Genomic DNA, 27,296 nt, shown 5'->3' with positions numbered 1-27,296 from the left:
TTGGTCTGAGAGACACTTGAACCTTTTCCATAGAGGAACAAAAGTACTGTCGAATGTGTTTATACCACTCTGAGCAGCTGATAGGATGACAGTCCAGTACCGTGTCTGATTTTTGCTAATTATGGTATTTATTTCTCTTTGCTTCTATGTTCAGTTTAGTAAATATAAAGAGTTAAATAATGGTAGATCTTTCTATATGTAGAATGACTGTTCTGCTGGTGCATCTTGTCCATTCTAGCTTGTTCACAAACCAGAGTACAGATCATGATGCTCAGCACGTCTTGAAAAATGTTGTGAGGTGTTCTGTTTTTGTCATATTGCCCAGAAGTCTCTGCCCGCAGTGTTCCAGCACTCTCCGTCTCTGCGTCATCATTCATTAAAGTGAAAAGCACTTTAAAAAAAAAATCCCTGAACTTCCACAGACATGGACATAGGCAAAAAGAGAGCAGGACAGTCAGATCAGATTTTACTGCAACCCTTTCCCTTTCATCTCACCATTTCCTTGCTCACTGCAGAGTACAGTCGGACCAGTCAGTAGAGTTCAGAACATCCACGGTGCCATCACGAGACTCTGATTACTGGTCCAGCTTAATGCAAAACACCTCATGTGCCATTGCTCATATGTAAATTGTTCCAGTGAATGCTGTTCTATTAGTGTTGTATTAACAGTATGTTGGTAGTAATGTATTTTTCTTTCTCTCTGCAGAGCTCAGGAATGGAGGAGACGGTGTGGGAGCAGTACACTGTGACTCTACAGCGAGTATGTAGCTACTTCCTCTTCACTAGCATTGTGCCCGACTTGCATTACATCACCTGCCTGCATACCTGAATGTATAATAAATCAAATATACATATACATACATATATATTCTTATTTACTATAGTAGGAGAACCTTATTTCTGATGGCCCTACTCAAAACAACCTGTGCCTCAAAAAGGTTATTTCACAGCATGTGAGATAATACAGGCTCAAACCATTCCTGATTTAAAGCCGTATGAGCAGTCTCAGATTAGTATTTACAGGAGAAGTCCTTGATGCACTTTTGTAAAACACTCTCAAGTGATAGCTGGACAAATCTACACTAAAGTTAAGAATGACTGACTCCTCCTTCTCCTCTAAAGTGACCGTTTCATGCTCTAAACTGGAAAGCTCTGGGCTTTGGCAGCTTTACCCAACCGCCTGATGATTGCTCCAGCTTTTGCAACCACTTATAAAATCTGTCTTTGATAATGTCCTGTTAACCCTCTGGAGTCTAAGGCATTTTCTCCTCTTAAATGTGCCTTATATATAAAATATCCACATGTTTAATATCACCAATTTTAGAACATGCACTCAATGAACAGATACTCTGACCCGCAACCTGAAAAAGGAAAAAGTGATTTTAGGTTTTCCTATTTCTTGTGAAAACATTCCTTTTCTCATGTGGACAAAATGTTCTGGTGCTTGAAATGGGTTCACCAGAGTCTTAGCACAAGTCCACCAATCACAGATAAGAGGCAGATGACAGACACACAACACCACAGGTTAAGACATGACGAGAACTCTGGTAATGTAACTCTCTAAATGAGTCAGTAACAATGAGATGCAATGGGCCGTGTGGGCTCGGCAGGTTCTGGAAATGTTTAGACCGTATTTCTGCACTGTTTTATCACAAAGATATTAACAGAAACGTTGAATGTGACGTGCCAGCACAGTCATAGGTGCTAAGGCCCATGGTGTGTTGCCCCTGTTTCAGTAACCTGTTGTGTTGTGCTGATGGGACAGGGGCAGTAGCACACTGTAAACTGTTAGAGTAATATTGTGACAGTTGCTGTACCAGAGGAGCAGTGGTGTTTATAGATGGGGAGAGACTTTGTCCTCCTGAACACACACCACACGGACCTTATAAACAAACCCGCCTTTAGGCCCAGTATGTACAACAAGAGAGACTAATCAGTTACTATACATGGAAGTCAAGGAAAAAATCACTTTGCAATACAAAAACAGCTACATTTAATACTGACATTATATTAGACCATACACTAATCAACCATAACATTAGTACCACTGACAGGTGAAGTGAAAAACATTGATTATCTTCATCTGCAGTGGCATCTGTATAGGGATGAATATATTAAGCAGCAAGTGAACATTCAGGTCTTGAGCTACTTTGACAAGGGTCAAATTATGATGGGTAGACGACTGGGTCAGAGCTTCTTCAAAACACCAGGCAGGTCTTGTGGGGTGTTTCTAGTATGTAGTAGTCAGTACCTATCAAAAGTGGTCCAAGAAGGGACAACCAGTGAACCAGCGACAGGGTCAGGGGCTCCTTAGGCTAATTGATGTGATCAGTGCCATGGAGGCCCCACCGCATAGTTTACAGAACTTACAGAATCTGCTGCTGATGTCCAAATACCACAAGACACCTTTAGAGGTCTTATGGTTCTTTATCTTTCAGCTTGTAAAATACACGTGTAAAGCTATCCACCAGGCAGCACTCATAGCATGATTTGAATGTACAGCAGTGGTGTAAAATTAATTACACTCCTCAACTGTAAGAGGGGGGGGAGCAGGAGCAAATAATACCAATTCTTGCATAATGCTGCCAGGGCTGTTTGCAGGAACACCACTCCTTACAACTTCTTGAAAGTAAATTGGCATGGATGACATCGAAAGCATGATGAGCTTTCCAAACATGGACTGGCATTTTTGAAGCATATATGCATTTAAGCAGACATCTATTGTTGTCTGATTTCAACTTTTTTTTTTTATTTCCAAATTTGGCAGCAAAATGAGGTTTTCCATAACATGGCCCGGTTCACTTCAGAGACATCAGAGACGTTTGTGTTTTCCCTATTGCTGCTGGTTTATCTGACAGCATTTGCCTGCAAAACAGACACTTTCATCTGTCCTCTTGTCACACAGGAAAAGCTTCTCTCATCTTCAGCCTGAGAATTCACAGAGTGGGCCAGAGCGGTTTACACACCCACAAAACACACACACACACACACACACACACACACACACACACACACACACACACACACACACACACACACACACACACACACACACACACACCACCTATCTGCTGCCATCTTGATGTCTAACATGTCCAGGAAATAGCCTAGTGTGTTGACATGTGCAATGGGCATGTCAGATAAAGGGGGACTTCAGGAACATGAAGGCCAGTACAGAGGGAGGGTGCAGTGGGGGAAAAGCAGGAGGCCCGTAGCGTTCCCAGAGCTTTCCCAGCACAGATTTTAAACTGCTGTTTATCTGACTGATCAATAGGCTGCACTTTTCTTTCTGCTGGTAGGCCGTCCTGCTTTGCTTTCTCCAAAACCAGTTTTACAGCAGCTCCTATTTTATTGACCAGTGAAAATGTTTTGAGTGAACACGGTGTCCTCTTTCCCTAGCGTGGGGTTAAGTGTCTTGCTCAAGGGCATGGTGGCAGTGCTGAGTGGAGAAGGAGGGAACTTTACAACCTGGCAGAGTTTCATTACGCTAAGCTGAGGCTCAAACAAGTAGGCCTACAGCAATAACCTTAACCACTCATCGACCTGACAGACGTAGCCATTATTTATAGTATAATTAAAATATAACACTGATACACTATAATGTGTCCAAATGTTTGCGGACACTCCTTCTAATGAATGCATTCAGCTACTGTAAGTTGTACCCATTGCTGAAACTGATGCGCAATTGCACACACACACACAGCTTGTCTATGTAGAGAAGTATTGTCAATAGAATAGGACTCTCTGAAGCAGATAAACATGAAACTATCGACACCATCCCTAATGCCACATGTGAGCTAGAGAGGTATAAAGCCCCCCAGCATTAAGCTGTAGAGCAATGGAACTGTGTTCTCTGGAATGATGGTTGGTGCTCAATCCAGTACGTTTAGGAGGAGCTGAGGAGTTTGGGATGAGGTGGGTGGATCATCCATCATCCTGACCAGACTTACACAAACCTTTTTTTAATACCCTTGACTTTAGATGACACAATAAATGAGCCGGTGTCCCTAAACCTTTTTTTCATACAGTGAATCATTTGAATCTTAACATAGAGCCCTAGTGGGAAGTGGAACAAGCAAGAGCTTTCTGAAGCTCTACAACTCTAGGACAATGGTATTTATAGGCAAGAATAGACTCCAGAGACTCCAGATTTAGATCTTAGAAGACTAAGATTTTCAACCGATAGATGAGAACTGTAACGGTGCTTTACTATCTCATGATTGTCAGTGACTAAACCCACTGGACTCTGGTTCGTTCCTGACGACTGGTATTATTGGTTCTAGTAATTTCAGCTCTTTAGGTATTGTATCAGTGCCAAAATTTGCGAGTACTAATCTTCCGCTCTCCCGGTTTCACGGCCATGTTCTCTGCTGACTGTAATTTGGCTGAGAATTATTAGGTTTAGTTTGCACAACTGATGGGACGGTAAGAGGCAGTAATAGGCAGTCATTAGGCTGCATTTCCCTGCTAAAGACAGGTACTGCAGTTTGTTATTTGGGCAGGCAGTGAGGCGTAGCTGTTTACTGGAGATGGGGCTGTGATAAAGTGCGGCCCAAAGCTAAGCTCAGTGTGACAGCCACTGTGCCGGGCAGCTAGAATGGTTTTCTCATTCTAAGGTTTGTCTTGTTCACACCTCCCATAAAAAATACAAAGATACAAATGAATTATGATGTCAAATTAGACAAATGATTATCAGCATAATCAATTGTCTGGCTGCAACCTGGCTTCATGACACATGCTTGCATTGTATTAAAGCAACATTATGTAGCAATTGAACCTACAATCCATCCATTCATCCCACTTGAGCAATGTCCTTATCATCCTATTTTAATACATTCTAAAATCATAAATTATTTAATTATAGATAAATATGGACGCACAAGATAATGGAATGGGGAAAAAATGGAAAATGTTTATTGTGGTGTGAAAACAATCCAGGCCCAAGGTAGTTTTGCCAGTTTATTGGATGAAACTGTTGGACAAAATTGTTTTATGATAGTGATGAAAAAATATAAATCAAGACAAAAATCATGCTAAATATTCAGTTTAAACAAGATTAAAGAAAATAAAGAAAATTAAAGATGAATTAAAGAGCCCGTCACCCCAGTAAAAACGGAGCGTCTTCCCAGCTTTGCTCTTACTCCCAACGTCCCCAAATATCAAAAACTACTTTTTAATACCCTTGAAGAAACAATGAATGAGCAGGTGTTGCAGTATGTTATACATATAGTTTATACATATATATATATTCTACTGAGACTCAGTAGACACATGCTTCTGACTTCAATATGTGGACAACATGGACAGTTTAACCATACTTCACTTGTAAAATGAAACAAATATGTAAGTAAATAAATGAAAAGTGAATGAGTTAAGTAATAAAGATAGAATCTTTGATGGCCGGGAACACTACGACTGCCTACTTGACGTCTTGACATGTAGCAGAGTGTCCTGGTGTTCAGACAAGAGATTAATGCAGTTAAAGTCTGAAGCACAGGTGTCATTACGCAGCCTAACTGCCTCATCACTCCTGCTTCTTCATTGTCTTGCCATGTCACTGTCGTATTGTCTCATCCTGCTGCTCGTGATCTATGATTTCATCAGGAAGAGAGAGAGACATTAGAAGACTGCAATTTTCTCTCCGTCTTTTTAACTCTGCATCTCTCTCTCTCTCTCTCTCTCTCTCTCTCTCTCTCTCTCTCTCTCTCTCTCTCTCTCTCTCTCTCTCTCTAGGATGCTAAGATGGGTTTTGGGATAGCTGTATCTGGGGGCAGGGACAACCCCAACATTGACAGCGGTGAGACCTCCATCATCGTGTCTGATGTTCTGCAGGGTGGTCCAGCCGACGGCTTACTGTAGTACGTCTCCTTCTCTTTCTGTTCTTGTATAATACTTTACTATTACCACTATTTGTCAGTTTGGTCTGTAGCTACTCTGCACAGAATTCCTCATTGGTTAAAATAAGCACATCATATTTGTTTACTGTGTTGAATTATATGGACCATTAGCTTTGATTGTACTCTAAATTCGATCTGCTCTGTGTTTGTTTGTTTGTTTGTTTTTTTTATATAATGTTTGGCAGTGAGAATGACCGGGTTATACAGGTCAATTCCATCCCCATGGAGAATGTGCCTCATTCCTTTGCTGTGCAGCAGCTCCGAAAATGTGGGAAAGTGGCCAAAATAGTGAGTAGGCTTCTGACCGGCCTCTGTAAGGCCTGCTTTGTTCTGCCACATGATCATGCGGTTTGCTTTGAGTGTTTTTTTCTCTTGTTTTCTGGTTGAAAATCTGTAGTTACTTATTTAACTGATGGTTTAATTGGCCAAAAAATTAAATTAACCCAATTTCCCCGCTTACACCAAACGTAGCTGCTCTGCCAAAACATATTTGGTGTGTCATCTTGACTGAAGGCTAATGTAAGCTATGGAAGCTTATAGTGGCCAGTTTCTCACTGAGCAAACTGCAGGCGTAAGTCATCACACACTTGTCTCAAACTGTGTCAAGTTTTGATTTAATCTCAAATAAATGATTTCTAAATTGTTTTAGTTAAATGTTAAATAACTAATAGTAGCAACTACACAGAATCCTGCATTTTGTCCGTACATTTGTCCAGGTAAATGTATGGCTGAATCATTCTAAAGAATGGTTGCCCTTTGTGAAGACAATCATTCAACCCTGTCACATTTTTTCAATGTTACAGGGTTGAAGGCTTTGTGCTTAAATGTTCAATGCTAGCGAACACTAGTGTACGTAATGGTACATTTGGGATATTCCGTTTTTGAAAATGTATTAACTAAGGCTGAAGCATTGAGCTTGACAAGCTTCACCTGGAGGTAAATATGTTTTGATATCTAGATAAGAGACAAAGTAATCTTACCTGTATTCAACCTGTGAATACATAAAGTGTGTTTTTACAGACAAATGACAGTGTTATGGGGTTGAAAGGCGTAACCATGTGGAAAAAACTACATATTTGTGAATGAAGATAGACATAATGTCGACAAACTAAAAGTGCAAAAGTGCAATTTATGTGCTTGGAATGGTCTCAGATGATATGTCAATCAATGGGGACATGCTAAAATGCTATTTGTCTGGATTTCTTTTTATTTTTAAACTTACTTATTTAGCCTCACATGCTATGCTAAGATATGTTAAGTTATTACGGAATTGGGGTCAGTTACATTTAAGTGATTTTCCTCATTTATATTAACCGTATGTCTTGGGGACCTAACTAACACTAAATCTCTATAATCTCCTTGATAATGGTAAAGGCAGGTACAGCAGTTTGCAGCGTTAGAAACCTTAAAAGTAGGTTTATTCAACATTATTTTAAAGCTGATGTGTTTTAAGTGCAGTTAAAATAATGATAAACTAGTGGCAACATGTGTTCATTATTTGTTAGCTACTTTTGCAAAACTAAAGAAAAAACAACACCAGACACCAAATCTGTCTTGACTGATCAGCTACTCCACGTTGTCTCAGCTGAACTATCACTTTAAACCTGGTATATGAATTTCTTCACACGCATTTCACACCTGTACATAATGCCAGCATGTTTAGCATCGCACTTAACTCCACATTCCCCTGCAGACCGTGAAGAGGCCTCGCAAGGTTGCTGTCCTCAAGCGTCCTCCGTCCCCAGACAGGGATAGCAGGGACTACAACCTGTCCAGTTACTACCCTGAGGACAACCGCAGCACGCACAGCGACCCGGACTCAGACTACCCCAGAGGGAACGGGGGCCTGGGCTACCCCCGTGGGCGAGACCGCAGTCTAGACAAGGGCCACATGAGCTACCTGGAGCCAGACTACAACAGGCAGGACTATGACCCGGGGCGGCGGGAGCATAGCCGTGGACGCAGCCTGGAGCGATCCCCCAGTCCAGAGAGGGGTTACAGGCGGGATGGGAGCCGGGGCCGCACTCTGGAGCGTGGTGCTAGCCCCGAGAGCCGCTACCACAGGCAGCACAGCCGTGGGGGCGGGGGTAGTCCTGCAGGAAGCTACGGGAGAGACCCGGAACCAGGCTACGACTCGAGGAGATATGAACCACGCTCAGATGACAGGATGATTAGGAGTCACAGCAGAGACCGGCTGCAGGACCACTCACCCTCGCCCAGTAGAGGGCGCGGGAAAGACTGGGGCCAACTGGAGCCTCTGGAGACACCCATTAATGTGCTTCTGGTGAAAAATCGACCCAATGAAGGTAAAAAAAGGAGCTACCAAGAAAAGTTACTAAAGAATCTTATTCAGATTCAGTTCTAGTATACCTGTGCTTTGTTTGGAGCAGTGGTTCACAACCCCGGTCCTGGAGGACTCCCTGCACCATACACTTAGTGCTTACCCTGCTCCCAGTACACCTGATCCAGCTGATCAGCTAATTAACAAGCCCTTGAAGGTAGAGTGTTGGAACAGGAAATCCATAAAATGTGCGAGGCAGGTGGTCCTCCAGGACCAAGGCTGGGGAACCACTGGATTAGAGGCAACCTATTTCTTAATTATTAACCTTTTAAATCATATGGGTTTTACTAGGCGAAGTGGGTTAATGAGTTAAACCCATGCCCAGAAACTCGCATCAGGAGTTGAACTGAAGAAACTCGGTGTAGGGGTCAACCCTTTCCCTATTCACTTTATTTTACTATGCCCACTTTGAAGGGTTTGTTTCCTCTGCCTTTGTGTAGAATTTCCTGTCATTTTGTATCAAATGATTGTATTGTATTCAAAGTGAATGCAGTCTGAAGAAGGCTACTGCTGTGGACACTGATCATAAAGTAGATAACCCAACATTCCTACAGGCTTTTTCACTTCATTTAGAGCCGTTTAGAGCAGAGCTGACTAGCTTTCCAACACAACACAAAAGGATTGAGTTTTGTGAGGCATCATATAACTTACATCCACCCCCTTCCAAAGAAGAGGAGCTATGGTCTATGGTCGAAGATGCTAAATTTTCCACTTCACCGGAGTGGAAAACAATAACCGAGCCATGTCTCGGAGTATAGATGTCCTGGTGTTTGTTTCCCCTCTGCAAAATAGTAAGGGCAGACATGTGGGCGTTGGAGTGGATGTTTTAAATTTAGCGCCTTTAACTACAGACGCAGGTCCTCTTCTTTGGAATGCAGTGAATAGTTATATGGTGCCCCACAGCCCTCCGATCTTTGTGTTGTGTTTATTTTACCGTTCAAGCAAAATTCTCCTCTCCTTCCAATCATGATGACACCCTATAACAGCTTATTACACTACTCACTGTATGCTTATTATCACTGCGGTTGAACTTTAGATTAACGAATCGACGGTAGTACCGGAAGTAACACAAAACAAACAAACATGGCCATCCTGTTGTTGTCATGGAAAATAAAAGCTGCGTCCTAATTGCATACTACACATGAATACTCTAAGGTACATAGTCACTGTCAAGCAAAAACCTTTCATCTCCTTTTTTGAGGTTTTTCACTTTTTGACATAATTTGAAGGTTTTCTGTTACATGATTTTAAGATGATATGATGAATGGACCAATAGAAATGATCCACAATGACTTGAAATGCATTATTTTCACACTGACTTCTATAGAAAGTTAACAAGGTTTGTGCGTGGTGTGACGATATTTATTAATCTTAGGTTAGTGCACAAAATGTTAACATACTAAGCCGTTTTATACTAACAGGAAGTGATGAAGTGTTGCTTTCCCACATACTTCACTGCACATTCTCTATTCGCCAGTGCCACAGCACACTTACATCGCTATCTGCTATTTTTAAAAATAATTGGTCCAGACATGAGAAACTCCTGTCTTTTCATTTCACATTGCATTGTGGGATAATAGTGTCAATTGTAACAACACTCAAAAACCAACCAGCTCTAAGTATACTACACTTTTATCTATACAACAGTTGGAAGGTGAGTTTTCAGAACAGCAGTAGGAGGTGCCGTCACAGTAAAGTGTGGCTTGTAGAGACCTAAAGCGATTTGAGTGGTCAGATTTAGCGAAGGCCAGTGTTTATAAGGCTACAAGACACCTACATAAGATTTTCATGACAAGTCAGGGCTTATTCTAACTAGTGTCCGTTGTCATTATACCTGATTGAAAAACCTAATAATTGACAAAGCCAGTCTATATGACAGATTGTTGACACTTGCTGGAATGTGTCTACAGTAGTTTCTAGTTAGTTTGTTGTGTTACATAGCCCTTAAGTTGAATGTTACTGTATTAATACCTGCCTTTCTATGTTTATAAGTCGTATCCCAATGTAGTCTGCAATGTCAAGATGCTTATAGTGTAAAAGAGTCTTATATAAGAGCTGTAAGATGGTATAGCTCCAAGGCTTAACCAATACCTTTATTTATGAAGCTCTTTTTGTGTAGGTGTATGTTAGGGGTAAATCTCTTCTGCTTTGGTGTTGCTGGAGTTTGCTGGAGGGCTGGTCCTCATGTAGAGCAGCCTTGGTCCATCTAGTGAGGTTCTTTCTTTATTAGCAGATCTGAGCTGAGAAATGTTCCTGTATGGGGGATGATGACCAGCAGTCTCCCAGAGAGTGAGCGAGTTGAAGGGGTAGATTTACTTACAGGATTACATTATGGGCAGATGTTGTGCAAGTAATGCGTATTCCTCTGCAGGTGCAGCACAAAAATGCTTCTAGTGTGTTTATAATGAGGTCAGCTGGCAGCTCTCTCTCTCTCTCTATCTCTCTCTCTCTCTCTATCTATCTCTCTCTTGTATTTTCTTCCAGCTAGCCGCGATGATATTTTAATCTGATTTATTTATGGCGACCCAGCCAAGCGATTGCCAAGGAGAGCGAGCGCGTCTTGTGATTTCACATATAACGCCTCGTCTCCCCTCATCTTTTCACCAGCGCTTCACAGCAAAAGGCCTTGCCTGGTGGACCACTGGACACACACTCGCTGCCACCTTCATTACTGCTTATTTTGGGGGAGTGAGTGCTTTACAGGGGAAAGTCACCAATTTCTAAATGTTTAATTGTCCAGTAGAAATGTATTGTGTCTGAGTGTGTTTTTAGATCAGTCTTTAGCCCAGTTCAGTAGGATTTTTTTGGGACACTGGTAGAAGCTAGATGATTTCTAGGCCATGGAAAGTTAAAATGCGGCTGCTGGATCAATTTGATCGGCTTCGAGTTGTCAGCTGTTTACTGGGCTGCGAAGCCGCTGGCCTCAGGGTGGGTCTGACTGTCAGGTTGTTCTTGTTGAGCTTGAGGTCACTGTGGATCAGATCAGGTTTATTTCAACCGAACAGTAAGTAACATTTTGTCAATGGTTTGTTCCAGAGTACGGCCTCCGGTTGGGCAGCCAGATCTTCATCAAAGAGATGACCAGCACTGGACTAGCTGCCAGAGACGGAAGCCTGCAGGAGGGAGACATCATTCTCAAGGTGCCTGTCAGACCTGCCGCATAATGATATCATTCTCAGTGTATAATGACTCATCTTCAGAACCTAATTTGATTCACGGTAGGACAGGATCTTGCTTTCTTAAAGGCACAGAGAACACACCTGCCTTCCTTTTCTTGTCATAGATCTCTATTGATTTTGGACGTCAAGGCTGGTTACTGTCATTTTGCTGTGATTATTGTCATGCATCGCAAAGTAATGAGAAATCAACATCATTTCAACTCCAGATTGATTGCTCTGATTCTGTGATTTGAGCTTGGTTACAGCTTTTTATCAGATGTCTGGTTTCTGCGTAGCGATGGATTTGTTTACTCATTTTTTCCAATGGGAATGATTGAGGTGCAAAATTGCACCCCTGTAACAATGATACACATACACTAGTGACACCCAAGCCACCACTTGTCAACACCCTGCCTACCACCTGAGGCACCATATCTACCTGGGATACCATGGCAACTGCCTTGCAGCATCTTACCACTGTAGTAGTTGCTAAGTAGTACTGTACTGAAGTAGTGCTATAGTACCCATCTAGCAAGCAAGCACCACAGCAGCCATCTGAAATACTGTAGCAACCCCCTTGAGTACCATAGCAACTACATAGCAACACCATAGCAACCACCTTGCAAAAGAAAAAAAATCATTAAATATCACCTTTTCTACTCATTGGGTTTTCTTCGCTTGGTGATTTGTGATTTGAGTGGTGTTGTGAGTAATAGGTGGTACTGCTTCCAACACAAACCTAAATGTTGAACGTTTCATATTATACTGATTTGAAATTGGTTGAATATTTCATTACATACAGTCAACACACACATGCACATCAGATTAATGCCCATGCAATGAAGTACATTTTACTCCACCCCATTTTCCACCCCAGCGTATATATCAGGGATATCAGACTCTGGCTTGTATCAGCTCTGGAGAACCACAGCACTACAGGTTCAACCCACAAAACATGTCTCAAACCAATTACAGCACGTCCAGTGATGTGATGGTGTGATTCAGTGTTCTATACAACAGGTAACACCCAACCCGCACTTGGAGTATCTCACCAGTCACTTGGCAGGACCCTAGCAACCACCTATGACACCATAGCAACTACATAGGACACCATTACGACCCCATCTGGGATACTATAACATAGCACAGCGGCTCTATAGCAACCACTTACTTCCGAAATAATGCATATATTACATTTTAGTGAAGTACATTTACTCAAGTATTTTCCACCCCAGCGAATGTCAGGGATGACGGACTCTGGCTTGTATCAGCTCTGAGGGACCACAGCACTACAGATTTAAGCGTTCCACCTCATTTAACACGCCTGATTTACCTCATCAGCTAATTACTTCATGGGTTGAATTCAGAGTGTTAGAAGAGGGAAGAGCTAATCTCTACAGCTCCTCCAGGGCTTGAGTTTGACAACCCCGACTTTTACCCCGACCTGTTTAACTTGTTTGCTTTCTGTTTTCTAGATTAACGGGACCGTGACTGAGAATCTGTCTCTGAGCGATGCAGGAAAGCTGATTGAGAAGTCTCGGGGAAAGCTGCAGCTGGTGGTGCAGAGGGACCACCGGCAGATCCTGGTGCGCATCCCAGCCCTCGCTGACAGCGACTCTGAGCCTGACGGTGAGTTTCAGCCTCTCAGCCGCATGCAGCTGCATGTCCCAGCTGAGGGGTTCGGTTGAAGGCCAGCTAGCATGGTAACTGGTGAGGAGCATAGTGTGGTCCTATCATACTTCAGTGTTTGCCTTTGATGACCAAATGAATGTGCTTTCATGGAGCTGATCCTATACCAGCACTGTGAGCCTGAGATGCTGATCCATGTGGGCCCTGACCCTATTCCAGCACTTTATCGGGAGTAATGAGCCATTTGCTCTGCCTGCTTGCTCGACTGCATCATGCTTTAATTAAAAGCAGATAACATTAATTGGATCAGATAAATCAGATTAGTAGTGTCATATGCACATTCGCCAGCCACATGGCCTGACATAAGTCGCTTATAAGTACAGGAATTAATGGGTTCAAAATGAGAGTGGCTAATCTTCAAACAGACTCCGTCCCCCTCTCAGTCTTTACTGTGGTCCAGTGGCATTACTTCACCTATAATTTTTACATTTTCACATCATATCATATTGATCTTGAATAATGTTACTACGAATTTCCTTAAATATTCATTTATCACTTACTTCAGTTGCAGTTTACCAACAAAAACATGCTTGGTTTCCAACGTTTGCTCCTGTAGTTTACAATAGGAGATACCAGGCTAATGCTGCTAACAAGCACTGGAAAAAGACTGTCACTAAACTTCATCTCCATAAATACAAACCAATTACAGCACGCCCAGATGACGTGATGCTGTAATTCTGTGTCCTTAAGAGCTTTTTCAACATAGTGATAGATTTTTAACAAACTAATAACACCCAACCTCAGCAGCCACTTGGCAACACCCCAGCAACCACCTAAGATACTATAGCGACTACCTGGGATACCATTGCAACACTATAGCAACCATCTGGGATACAATATTACCCACCTAGAACACAACAGCAACCACTTAGCAACACAGTAGAAACCTCCTGGTGAATACCATGGCAACCACCTTGCAATACAACAGATACTAGATTGTCACCAAAATGCAATCCACAGTTTGTCCACAGACTTTCCGTAAATACAACCCACAAAGCTCAAACCACTTAAACCACATCCAGATGGTGTGATAATGAATATAATAATGAATGGGGTGCCAATGTTTGTGCACCCTTCTTATATCACAATGATGCCAGGACACTAATACCCAACCTACCACATGGAGTACCTCAGCAACCACTTGGCAACACTATAACAAGCATGACATTATAGCAACTACCATTTACATAGCAACCACCTGGGATGCCATGGCCATAGCAACCACTTAGCAACACTATAACAACGATGTACAATATTGTAGCATCTGTCTAGCAACACCATATGAAACACGTAGCAACCACCTAGGATCCCATGGCAACCACCTAGCAACCCTATAACAATCGTTTGCGATATTGTAGAATTCCATCGAGCAACACCATAGGAAACACTTAGAAACATGGTATCAACCAACTGGGATCCCATGACAACCACCTAGCAACACAAAACTATACACTAACATTTCTGGGCACACTGGGCTTAGACGGTCACCAAACTCTGCTAAGTAAACCCAACCCAAAATGTATATACCACCCCACTTTAAAGTAAGTCTCTATTAGTCTCTATTAACTGTGTAGCTACACATGAATTAATCATGCAAGAACAGTGTAACTGCTGGTGATGTGTTCACTGATACAAATGGATTACACTGGTACAGCTTGTGAACTGGTGCTGTTACAGCTGTTGAGGTAAATGAGTTGGTAGTTGATACACATGGGTATTATTAAATAAGCTGTGCTACTGTAGTGCATCTGCAACTGAACACACATCACCTGTAATTCCATACAGTTACAGTTACAGTACTACACAGGTATTAAGCACACTTCATATAAAGTGAAGCAGGAAAGAGACCTCAATGTTGAAATATGATCTAAACTATTTTACCTAATTATTGTTTCTATTGTTCACATAGCTTTTTCAGTAGAATGGAAGATTCTGTATTTACGAAGATGAGATTGGTGACAGTCCAAATCCAGTGTTTGTTAGCAATGTTAGTGTAGCATCTGCTTTTACATGCTAAAGAAGCACACGTTAGATATCAGACATATCTTAGCTGTTGAACTGCATCTGGGGTGACTGATAAATCATGTTAATTGACCTTTTCACCAAATTCTTCCTTTAGTTATTTTTTTAAATTCTTTTTAATAAGCCCTTGCTTCACTACAGCCCAAATTGACTTGGACTTATTGAGCAGTTTGATGCCAGAGAGATTCATTGATGCACTGAGAAAACAAAGCCATCTGTTCTACAAGAGCGATTCTATTTCTGTTCTTTTTTTCACAGATAATATGTCATACTTTTAGCTGAAGGACGTCAGAGACACTGCAGTACATACTCTCTGGTTGCCATTAATCCTTATTCTTGACTGTGCCACAGCAAAGTTGTGAAGCTTTCACACCGTGCACTTAATATTTGTGAGGCTCTCACATTTGTGCCCATATCTATTTTTTTGCTAACGTCAATTTTAATACTCTCCCTAATCAATAAACTATTTTATTCATTGTTAATTCTGTGTGGTGATTTATTTAAAAATATTTAATGTTATTTATTTAAATAGCAGCTGTTTTACTGTAATATTAACAATATTGGTTTACTGTTAAATAAAATAAGAGAGGGATGTTAATGTCACTTGGAGTTCATGACATGTCAGAATCTTTCATGTTATTCTTCTTTAAACCTCTCCTGTTTTTGGGATGTAACGAAACTGGAATCTCATATTGCTTATTAGATTAGTCTTTAGGTCCATCCATAAGAGACAGCTGTGCAGAAACATTGGCGAAGGGGTTAAATGGCATAATGGTATTTAGTACATTACAAAGGTTATTCCTCTCTCAGAAGCTGTACAGTTAATCTAGTGGCTATTTCCACATTTAGTTTAAACAGGCAGGGAATAGGGTAAATGGGGTCAAGGCTGTATGAGCAGAACTGACTGACTGTGAGGAATTGATTGCTACCAGGAAAAAATAGCTCTGTATTTAATTCTGGAGAACGGCTGTTGATATTTGAACTCCACAGCAAAACAAACACATCCCTTCCTTCAGTGCTCCTGCAAAAGCTCCGGCCTACAAATTCATAAACATTGTGGGTTAGCAAACTGTCGCAAACTGGGTAGCAAACTGGCTTTGCCCGTCCTGAAACACAAGCATGAACGCCCCCTGTTGCTGACTGGCTGGAATAGTGTTGTGTGTGGTGAACTATACTGGATTAATATCGTATAAAGCCCCTTTAAAATATATAACATTTAATATAACCTTTGTACCTTTGCGTACTTTGTGTTTACTGCTAAATGGAGAACTTTGCACATACTCACCAATATTCTACAGAAAGAGCGGTTCCAGAGTAAGAATATTTCATTGAAAATGGCACAATACTACCCCCCATACTGATATTGAAACTTTGAGTATCGGTCGATATGAAACTAATGTTCTTTCATTCAAAACACTACTTAGCTGAAAAATAAGCAGTTTTTAATTAAACGTATCATATTTTATGATTATTTCATGAGCATCTAAAAGCAGACAACCCTGCTCAAACTACTCCAACACCACTCAAAACACTCTACCACCCCACAGCAAGAACTTAACAGCTAGCAACATGACATCACACATTGTGAGGGTGTGCTATTTCAGGCTAGAACAGTTATAGCACTGGATTGGATTCAGTCTTTTTATCCCTTCTATATTAGCCCTATAATATAATGCCATCTCTTCATTTAATAGCTCATTGTTATTGATAAAACAATAAAATTGATACTGCTATCATAACGGTCATGCAAAAAGCTAATATCTTATATTTTGCAACTAATGCAGAAGAAAAAAAATCCTTTTTTATATAAATATATAAATATTTTATTCCCAGTCATTTTGGAGCACTTCTGTTGTCCCATTTATTTAAAATGTAAAACAAATGTGAAAAACTACAAGGTTTTTGCATCACAGCTGCGATATAATACATAATAATGTAGGTGTTCAAACTGTAGCCCACTGCTGCCAAAGCCACTTAACTAAACCTGGTCTTTTTGAGGTTCCCTTCCGACTACTTAGGACTGCTCGCATATAGAAAATGTGATATTTATGATATTTAGGGAGAAAATATACTTGGGACTAAACAAAATGAAGATGGTGTACACTGTAAGTCCAAATGTTTGTGGACACCCCTTCTAGTTCCTGTAGAGAGGTACTGCCAATAGAATAGGACACTCTAGAGCACATAAACTTGAATGCATGAAACCTATTGGCACTATGCCCAAAGCCAGGAATGGGCCAGAGGTGTAAAAAGCCCCTCAGCATTGAGCTTTGGAGCAGTGAAACTGTGTTCTCTGCATAATGTTGGTCCATTTGAGCATTTTTTGGGATGAGTTGGGAAGTTGACCGCTTTTGTCGCTGAATGTAATCAAATCCTCACAGCGATGCTCCACAGTCCAGTAGAAAGCTTTCCCTGGGCAGTAAAAACAGTTACTCCAACAAAAGCAGAATACATTCTCTTTAATAACTTCTTTAATCATTCAAAAATGGGAAGGTGTCCCAATACTTTTGTCAGTATAGTGTATCTTTAGATCTTTAGTGTTTTGGTTGGTTTCTTGGAGGACTGTGGATCGGTGTGCTCTGGATTTCAGACTCAGGCGTGCTCCAGGATGCAGATAGACTTGTGGCAATATTTGACCTCTGACTTTTGCCACTGTGTGAATGTGTGTGTGTGTGTAAGATAAGATAAGGTAATCCTTTATTAGTCACACAGTGTGGAAATTCTCAATGTGTGTGTGTGTCTGTGTGTATGTATATGTGTGTTTTTATATGTAAATATATATTACAATATTACTCAGTTGATTTAATTCCTATTCATTGCACTGCTTAAACCTGCACTTCTGCACTTGCCGTGTGTGTGTGTGTGTGTGTGTGTGTGTGTGTGTGTGTGTGTGTGTGTGTGTGTGTGTGTGTGTGTGTGTGTGTGTGTGTGCGCGCACACCTCAATGCTATCATGCTCCTTTTCCATGTTTGTTGAGTCTGTATGTCGGTGTGTGTTTGTTGTACAGTAGCGGTGTGATGTAAATAGCTGCTGCTGGTGGAGTGGCTGGCTTTGCTGTGTTCTGTTTGTGGCTGCGCTGAGCGAGTGAGCGAGCGAGGGAGTGTCTCTGCAGCTGTCCCGTCTCCCTCTCTCTCTCCGGCTCTGTGGTTTTGTCCTCTCTTGAGTGTCCGACAGGCTGTAATTACATCTCCACCCAACAGATGGGAACGCTCGTTCCTACAGAGCGCCAGAAACCAAAAAAAAAGGAAAAAACTCCAGCAAGACCTTCATTCAGTCTCTGATATACACACACACACACACACACACACACACACACACACACACACACACACACACACTCTCTCTCTCTCTCTCTCTCATTCATCACACTCAGACATCAAGCAGCCCTTCAATCCTTAGCTTGTAATGCTGTTAGTGATTAGCTCTTGCTTTTCACATTTACTTATGCACTAATTCAGCATAATTAAAAAAGATACTATTTTTGTCCTGAACTAAAAGAATGTAAAGAATGGGTTTTGATGTTTAGTTTTACTACAAAATAACTTTTTCTTCTGTATGTTTTAATGAACTTTGAGTAAGAAATGAGTTATGTAGCAAATGTCTTCAGGCCCCTGGAAATGTCTTCAGGCCCCAATCCCCTTTGTGTGTAGAAACACAAAGCAGAACTATAATCAAAGCATACCTCAGAAATCATCTAAATGCTCTCATCATCAGGCCTGTCTCAAAATTTTGCCTACGTTACCATGGCAACGCGCACAGCCTTGTGACTTTGAGTTGAGTTGCGGTTGTGATTTCACAAATCTTTAGGGTTTACGGAGGTTCTGATATCTGTAGCTGAGATACCCGCCCATATATGGACACAAGCTCAATCTCCGGCTGGGGCGGGAGCGGCTGCTCCGTGTGCCTGATCGCCCCCCCCTGTCCCTCTCCACTTCACCATGACACCATGGTAGAGCGGGCTATGCGACAGGCCGTGGATCTCCTCGGCTAGGGTGCTGCGCTGTGTCCTCCGCTGTGAATTCTGCTGGGAAAAGCTGAATGATAGAATGGGTGTCGGGGAAGGCAGCCACTCTCCCAGCCGTGGAGCTTTATCTCGCCAGGTTGCTCAGACTCAAAGAGAGGGCGGAGCCATGTTAGTCCTCTGATTGGTAATGGGTCAGGGTTATGCTGATGTAAACCTGACCCACTTTTAGGACCACCCATTCCACACTGAGAGCAGAGCAGTGCTGATGAAATACAGCAGACATTTATCAGACAAGAAAATGATCTCTAAAAATGAATTATGATCACTTTTGGAACGTAAATCCATACAGATACTCTAAGTGGACGTTAAGGAGCCTTAACATTCAAGAAAAACGTAGGATATGGGCTCTTTAATGTAGTAAAGGTTTACATGTGTGTTCACACTAGCACAATTTCCCCTAGTAAATTCTTATCCAGTGCACTTCTTAAGCCTGCGCTGCTGCACCTCGCTGGTTTGTGTGTGTGTGTCTGTGTGTGTGTCTGTGTGTGTGTCTGTGTGTGTGTCTGTGTGTGTGTGTGTGTGTCTGTGTCCTGTGCTAAGTTAACAGAGTGTGTTTTAGGCATGCTGCACTGGCCACCGCTGGCACTGTGAGGAGCTGAAGAGTTGTGTTAAAGCAGAGGACATGCTCTTAGGTTCACCAGCAGCACCCAACCACACAGTAACTCCCTCCCTCTCTCTGTCTCGCCTCCCTCTCGCCCGCCTCTTTCTTTCTTCCCCATCTTTCTGCCTCACTCTTTCACCTGCAGTCACTCTCCTCCCTGCTTAGTATCACTGTACGTAACCCTCTAGCTGCTTCAAATGGATGGTCTTAACCCTGCTGTGATTAACAGGACTTTTCTGAACTACCCTGGAGAAAGTAGAGCTCTGCTGTTGTACTGCTGACGTTACTGTTGGACACTGTTTACTTCAGGCTTTGGAGTTTGTCTGGCAAAGCGGGTATCTGTCTATCATAATGGCTCTGCTGTCCAAGACAGTTCACTGTTTGTGTCTAATAGTCTCTCACACGTCTTCTCGGTGGCTTAAAGGGGATGAATTTCACCAGAAGTGTCTCTCTGACACACACTTCTCTGTCTTTCTCACTCTCACATGTACATGTCTTTTTTACACAGATATTCTGCCTCTTTGTAACGCAGCTGTAGATGTTCAGCTATTCAGTGCTACCGGGAAGTTATTTTACAGTACCTTCTCTAAAGCTACATCAATTTTACAGAATACAAATAATTAAATATAATTATTATTAATTATTTATTATTAATAAATATAAATAAATATATATATAAAATTCATTTCAATGATATGCAATATGTATCATGATATTTTAACACAAAATACACTAGTAGCAGCTGATTCTTAAAAACTACTATTCAAATACTTTCCCACACTAAGTACAGTGATCTATAATCTAAGTGTTCTGCTCCATCCAATTATACTCGACGAAGAACAATGTTTGTAATACAACAGGCTATCGGCCAGTGTTCTTTAAGCACTGACAGTAACCACGATATATTCAGAACAGTATAACAATGGGTTTTGATGTTTAGTTTTACTACAAAATAACTTTTTCACTTATATATTGCTACGTAATTTATATATGTTTAATTATTACTGTATATTTGTATATATAGTTTTTAGATACACATATAAATACACATATAAAGTAATAATCATATAATATTATACATCAGTAGCATTAGTTTTGGAATTCTAAAAATGATTAAAATAAATTACAATAATATTCAGTGAAGTATTTGCTTTTTTTGGTGGTTTGCATATAAAACAATTGACAATTGGAAACATGACTGAACTGCAAAAATAAAACTTTACATTGTGTAAATCAGTATGACATTTTAGAAATTATTCTAAATCATACCAACAAATAAATGTAAATGAAATTAGAGACTCCTGGATGTACTGAATTCTTTCTGAAATCACAATCAAACCACTATGGGTTCAGAAATGTACACCCTGTATGGTGAGCATGGAAACACTAAGTGTGTTATGACGAGGCAGATCTCAGCACATTAACACAACGTCAACAATAACCCTGAGCGCTGTGTGTGGTAGTTGGGACATTAAACTCTCTCTTGGGCCGCGTCGGATGGAGGGTTCATTACAGCAGGCTCTCAGCTGTGCCCTGACTCTCTCCTGTCTGCCTTTGGTTTCAGATATCTCTGAGATGGAGTCGTACCATTCATACTCACCACAGGATGACCAAAGGTCACGACAGTCTGACCTCTCCTCACACTCCTCCAACGAGGTGCCTCGAGAGAATGCCAGGTATGCCAGCTGCACTGTCTGTAATCTGCCACCCCAGGCGTCTGGGCGCTCTTCGTCAAATTCATTTCATGCCCCAGCTAAAAACACACTCCTCAGTTTCAGAAAACATTCTGCAGCTGCACTCGGCTGTCATAAGAAACCCTTGTAGCTCTCCGCTCATTTATTTAGTTATTTATTTACTGTGGAGCCCAAAAACCCTATTTAGGTTATATAACATGATGCTACCCGCAGTGGAAGGGTAAAGGCCAAGGTAAGAAAAGCTATGACAAATAAAGTGAAGAAGAAGGAATCCATCAATGTCTGTCTGTCTGTCTGTCTCTGTGTGTGTGCGTGTGTGTGTGTTTATATATATATATATATATGTATGTATGTATATGTGGTCAGTGTCACAAATTTGCTTAAAGCAGCAATATGCAAGAATTGGTATTTCTTGCTCCTGGGCTCTACCTACAGTTGAATTTTTTTATTTGCGCACTGTGAGCCACCCCTAAGGAACGTTCTTTACACATTCATTTCTGGACAAGCTGAGAGATACACTATCCGTCACTGAAAACGAAAAAAGTTGTTTCTTTCCAGGTTTAATAGAAATAAAGATTATTAATATATCCGACTTTTGGACAGGTTGAAGACAGCAGATGCCTCTATACTGTGTCTTGTCTGAACGCTAATACACTAATACAGAAAAAGCTAAATTCCCTGCATATCAGTAAAACAGGCTCATCATAAAAAATGAGCTTCTGAATAAATGATTGTCTTTCCACAGACTGTTTAGAGGGCATGTCACTTCCGGCAAAGATTGCTACTTATTTAGCTTTTTTCTTATGAGTAATACAAAAGGTGACCTCTTCAGTAAGTGGCAACAGAACAGACCTGAAGAAAATATAACATTTTAATAATAATAATTGTTTTAATATTGTTATAATACCAGTAATTGGTCAAATTTCTCCCCTTTATACCAAAGTCGTAGGTAGGTCTGTTCACTCTGTGGCTTTTCAATGCTGCAAGGCAGTTATTTCCAGTCACAAAAGACCAGCCTCTGATATCTATGACTGGGGAAAGTTTACTGTTTAAAAAAACGTTAAACTTTAAATCACTGATGAATTGCAATTAGGGACTGGTCTTCTCATACAGAAGTCTCTGCTGGTAAGCCCTGGGACCAGTTTGAGGACTGAATTTTAGGGGCTGCAGACTGGTGCAACACTAATCCCAGTAACCCATCAATGCGATGTTGTGAGTTCAGTCCCTGGAGATGCCATAGCTGTGTCTGAGAGTCCAGCATAGTAATTGGCCTTGCTCTCTCTGAGAGTGGGTATCGTGACCCATCGCTCAGTGCAGTGCTAGCCAGCGTGAGTGTCTGCTGAACACTTGATCTCATTCAAGCGTGTTGAGATCTTGCATTAACAGCAGTTGGAAAAGATTCAGTGGTGCTTTACTCAGATTTGGAGGAAGCATATCCTGGCCTTTACTCTTCCATGGTTGGTAGCATTGTATAAATTGATGGTAGATCTATTTAGTGGGTGGGAATTAGCAAAGACTAAATAAGGAAGAAAAAATTACATTTTTTTTTCCTCGGTTGTTGGAAAGCAAATGCATCATTGCAGGCTTCCAGAGAATGCACAAATCCAAAGGGAGTCACATACACTTTTATTTTCCCACGCCTCTAAGGATTTGGGCCTGGACTATTTTTTGAACAAGACACAATATAGGACAGGCAATTAGAACAGAACTCATTTACATACAGTTCTGTGCAAACGTCTTATGCAGTGTCAAAAATAGCTTTATCTGAACAGTAAGTGTGTTTTTGCAGGTAAAACACGCTATATAACAGTGAACAAAATAAATATAATAAACATCAAAGCAGTCGCCACTAGTCAGAATGAGTTTTTATTGATATGCTGATATGTTGAATATAGGTCACTGCTAATAAACCATCTGTAATTCTGAATATCTGTTGCTTGTCACGGTTTCAGGGATGACCCTCAGAGCAGACTGCCCAAGATTCCTGCTCCTTCTTCTCCTTACAGGGTGGCAGAGGAGCCGGCTGCAGTACAGGAGGAGCCCAAACCAGAGGAGCCTCCAGGTAGAGTCTCAGCCTTTAAACTAGCAATACTGAAGATACTGAATGATGCATAATATGGATCACAGACCTGATATGTCTATATGTGTTTGTTGACATGAGGCGTCCAGTGCTTTTTCTCAAATTAAGGTTGTTATTATTAAGAGTTTGTCCCACTTTGCTCCAGTACTGTTCTAAGAAGGCTTTACACTAGATCTTAGGACATTACTATGAGTTTTTCAGATCTGTTGTGGCGGGGACCTAATTAATATTAGTCAGGTGGTTTAAATGTAATGGCTGACCGGTATAAGCTACAAAAACTAGCTTATGGAGCATTGGTGCTACTACCTGAAATAATCCAATACTCAAGTAATGTTCCAGCATTTCAGTAAATATCCTTATTAAGCCTAACCCTAGTCTTTGCTTGCAATAGACAGTAAGTTTTAGTAAGACTGAGATGATACATAAAACTGGAACTAATCCCATCACAACATGTGATTTCCAGCAGCGGTAAAGACAACCCCCAAAATCCTGCTGCGTCCCAGTCCGGAGGATGAGGAGATGTATGGGTGAGTACTACACATCAACTCACTTCCTCATATAGCTAAATAATTATATAATATCAGAATTAAAAAATTACAACTGCTTTCTCTACTGTGTGAACGCTTCATGAGGAATGGACCAATGGAAATTATGCAAAATTTAAGTGAAATATTTATAATTTATTTCTTTCCATTAAAAGAGTATTCTCCTCCTGTAAAATGACTATTTTAGAGATCAACAGTGGAAAGCTAGGCAACACACGTGTATAAATCTTGCTTAAACTTTAGGGCGTGAGCACTTCTAACACAGCTACCCCCCTAAAAACACACACACACAGACCACAGACAGTTATACTGCAGAGTGCCGCTAAGGTAGGAACCCCATCGAAACTGCAGTGCTGTGCTTCTGCCTCCGTAGTTGCTCTGGGAGCATTAGAGAGAGAAAGCAAGTTAGGTTGAGGGTCACTGCATTTTTACACCTCTGCAAACCTTCCTCCTCTCCATCTCTCTTTCTCTTCCTCTCCTGATCACACTACAAACAGCCTCATGCATATTTATGGAGCAGTAACTGTGTGTGGGTTGTAAGGGGGGGGGGGCTGGTGCTGCTGTCTGTGGGGAAGGTTTATTTTTGTGCCCTACACTGATGGAAAAGTTTTGTCTCTGAGCCAGAGTGCTTTTCCTCTGTGGGTTTCTGTCCAGCACAGGTGAACAACACGCTCTTAATGGGTGTGTTAGTCTACTGTAGCTGAATACGTGAATTGGGAGACATGAAAAAAATGGTCTTTGAATTTCTTCTCTCGTCACGCAAAAACCTTGTCCATCCTTTTAAAAAGGCCAACTATTTACTCTATTAGATTGTGTGAAGCGGTTGCATATTAATTGCCAAAAGAAGGAATCTTAGAAAAACCTTTTAGTGCGTCACTGGTCCCACCAGTGAGATGTGCCATAGCTGGTCCCTGCTTAGAGCACTCCATTTGTGGGATTTGAACATTTTGCGTTCAGCTTCGTCACTCAACGATCAGATTTAATCCTACAGGTTCATCTAATCTGCCCACTGATTAGACTTCCCACAACATATAGTGCATCCATAAAACAGCCAATTCATGGACCTCTTTACCACTGCAGGGTCAAATTGTTACTAAGGCCAAGCCAGTGTGGACCCATTAGACTGGTGAACGTTTCTTTGTCCATTTGCTGTTTTGCTAAATCAGAAGCAGTTCGTGCATGATGTCTCCTAATAATTATGATAGGATTTGTCCAGTCTCACATTCCTGCTCTGAATTCATTTCGCAAGTTAGCATTCTAACAAAGCAGCACAGACTAAACTCTGTGATTGCTGAACAAGTGTGTCCACCACAGACCAAGATTCACAGGCACATCCAGACATCGCCTCTTTTTAAACTGCCTCCGTTGCAACAACACCACAACCAATGAGCATGGAGGAAAGCACCTGGTATCCAGCTATGATTAGCAAGCATCTGGCTAGTTCTGACTGCTTTTGACAGGCAGCAAGGCTTCGAGATGCGAACCAGCGATCCTCAGGTCATAGTGGCAGCACCTTTGTCCGCTGGACCTAGACATTTTCTAAATGCGTTTGAATGACCAGACATTACCATTGTCCTGCAATTGCCACACCTCCTTTCCATTATGTTGAAAAGAACATGGAATAGTGAAAAATCTCTAAGCATTGTTTTTAAGATGGCAGTTTCACCATTGTGACACATGTGAATGGTTTTGTGGTAAATTGGTTTAGTTGATTTGTGTGTGTGCTTGCATGTAGGACATAACTGTGCTAATCCTCACCCACCTCACACTGTACCTCTCTCCCTCACTCAGGGCAAACACTATGATGGTGAGCTTCCAGAAGGGGGAGAGTGTAGGCCTGAGGCTGGCCGGGGGGAACGATGTGGGCATCTTTGTTGCGGGCGTTCAGGAGGGCAGCCCTGCGGAGGAGGAGGGCCTGCGTGTCGGCGATCAGATCATGAAGGTACAGCAGCAGGCCTCTAATGAAACAATGAAGCATTAAGCGAAATACCATTTGTTTAGGATCAGCAGAGAAACACCTCAGAGTGTTGTGGCCAAAAACCATTTCAGAACGTTTTGACACCGCTGTCGCAACACTCCCACTGAATAGAGTCTGAGTCTAAATACACACTGTGTATCCACACTAACATTCCTACTCCTACACTGAGTGAAACAGTAAGAAAGGAACATTGTAAACGTGGAGCACCTCCTAACAAATTCTTCCTGCCTGTGGAACAAACTGTTCTTTATTCTTGTGTCCGTATTATAGTCTATTTTCTTTCTAACAAAGTTGTGTGTGTACTTGTATATTTGTCACTTTACGTGCTTTCAATAAAAAAATAATTCCATTTGGTTTCAGATAAATATATATAATTAGTTTAATATACTATATGGACAAAATTATTGGGACACACCTCTTAATCAAGCACCCAGTCTGCCTCTACAAGGACCATGTAAAGTTATAAATCGTGGTCGCAGAGTAGTGTATAAAAGTCATCAACGCGCTGCTGACTCAGTAACTGCAGAGTTCCTCTGGCATTATAACCTCAGCATCAAACCTGTGCACTGTGAGCTTCATGGCATTGGTTCCCAAGTGTCACCACTGGACTCTTTGGAAAATTGCTCTGTGGAGTAATGAGTCAAGATTCTCTATCTGTGCCAACTGTAAAGTTTGGTGGAGGTGGGATTGTGCAATGGGGTTGTTTTGCAGGGGCTGGCTTATAGACCTCTTTGTTTCAGTGAAGGGAAATCTTAATGCTTCCACAGACCAAGACATTTTGGATAATTGTATGCTTTTAACTGACTGCACCCCAGTGCACAAAGCAAGGTCCATAAAGGCATTTCTGTCGGTGAGTTTGGTGTGGAAGAACTTGACTGGCCCGTAAAGAGCCCTAAACTTAACCCCATTGAACACCTTTGGAACGGAGATTGCAAACAGGCCCTCTTATCCAACATCAGTGTCTGACCTCACAAATGAGAGGGCTTGGTTTCCATTCTGTGGTGTTCAATGGGGTTAAGTTTAGGGCTCTTTATGGGCCAGTCAAGTTCTTCCACACCAAATTCACCAACAACACTTCAAAATCTTGTATAAAGCCTTCCCAGAAGACAAGAAGAAGGTGTTATAGCTGCAAAGCCCATGCCCATAGATTTAGAATGGGACATCATAAAAACTTGTATAGTGTAATGTGTATGTGTCACTTTTTTCCATATATTGCACAGATGTCCAGAATAATGAACTGTAGAGGATCCTAAAATGGTTCAGACTG

General features: G+C 41.4%; 1 protein-coding gene across 4 annotated transcripts in view; it reads left to right on the top strand.

Moving 5' to 3' along the window:
* The window catches only part of tjp2b (tight junction protein 2b (zona occludens 2)), a 91,893-nt gene that overhangs the window by 47,216 nt on the left and 17,381 nt on the right, over nt 1–27,296 (top strand). For 3 of the 4 annotated variants that reach the window (XM_072681506.1, XM_072681504.1, XM_072681505.1), the window contains exons 2-8: nt 707–760; nt 5,734–5,858; nt 6,083–6,185; nt 7,591–8,203; nt 11,275–11,378; nt 12,872–13,025; nt 15,366–15,589. In XM_072681506.1, the coding sequence (XP_072537607.1) occupies nt 716–760; nt 5,734–5,858; nt 6,083–6,185; nt 7,591–8,203; nt 11,275–11,378; nt 12,872–13,025; nt 15,366–15,385 (1,164 nt within the window). In that variant the 5' untranslated portion in view covers nt 707–715 and the 3' untranslated portion in view covers nt 15,386–15,589. Of the gene's footprint in view, nt 1–706; nt 761–5,733; nt 5,859–6,082; nt 6,186–7,590; nt 8,204–11,274; nt 11,379–12,871; nt 13,026–15,365; nt 15,590–21,296; nt 21,409–23,378; nt 23,489–23,969; nt 24,034–25,842; nt 25,994–27,296 lie in introns of those variants that run through there. The other variant, XM_072681507.1, reaches the window with a different exon arrangement.

The sequence above is a fragment of the Salminus brasiliensis genome, chromosome 6 (assembly GCF_030463535.1).
Source record: "Salminus brasiliensis chromosome 6, fSalBra1.hap2, whole genome shotgun sequence".
Taxonomy (NCBI): domain Eukaryota; kingdom Metazoa; phylum Chordata; class Actinopteri; order Characiformes; family Bryconidae; genus Salminus; species Salminus brasiliensis.
This window is presented reverse-complemented; position numbering and strand designations above follow the sequence as displayed.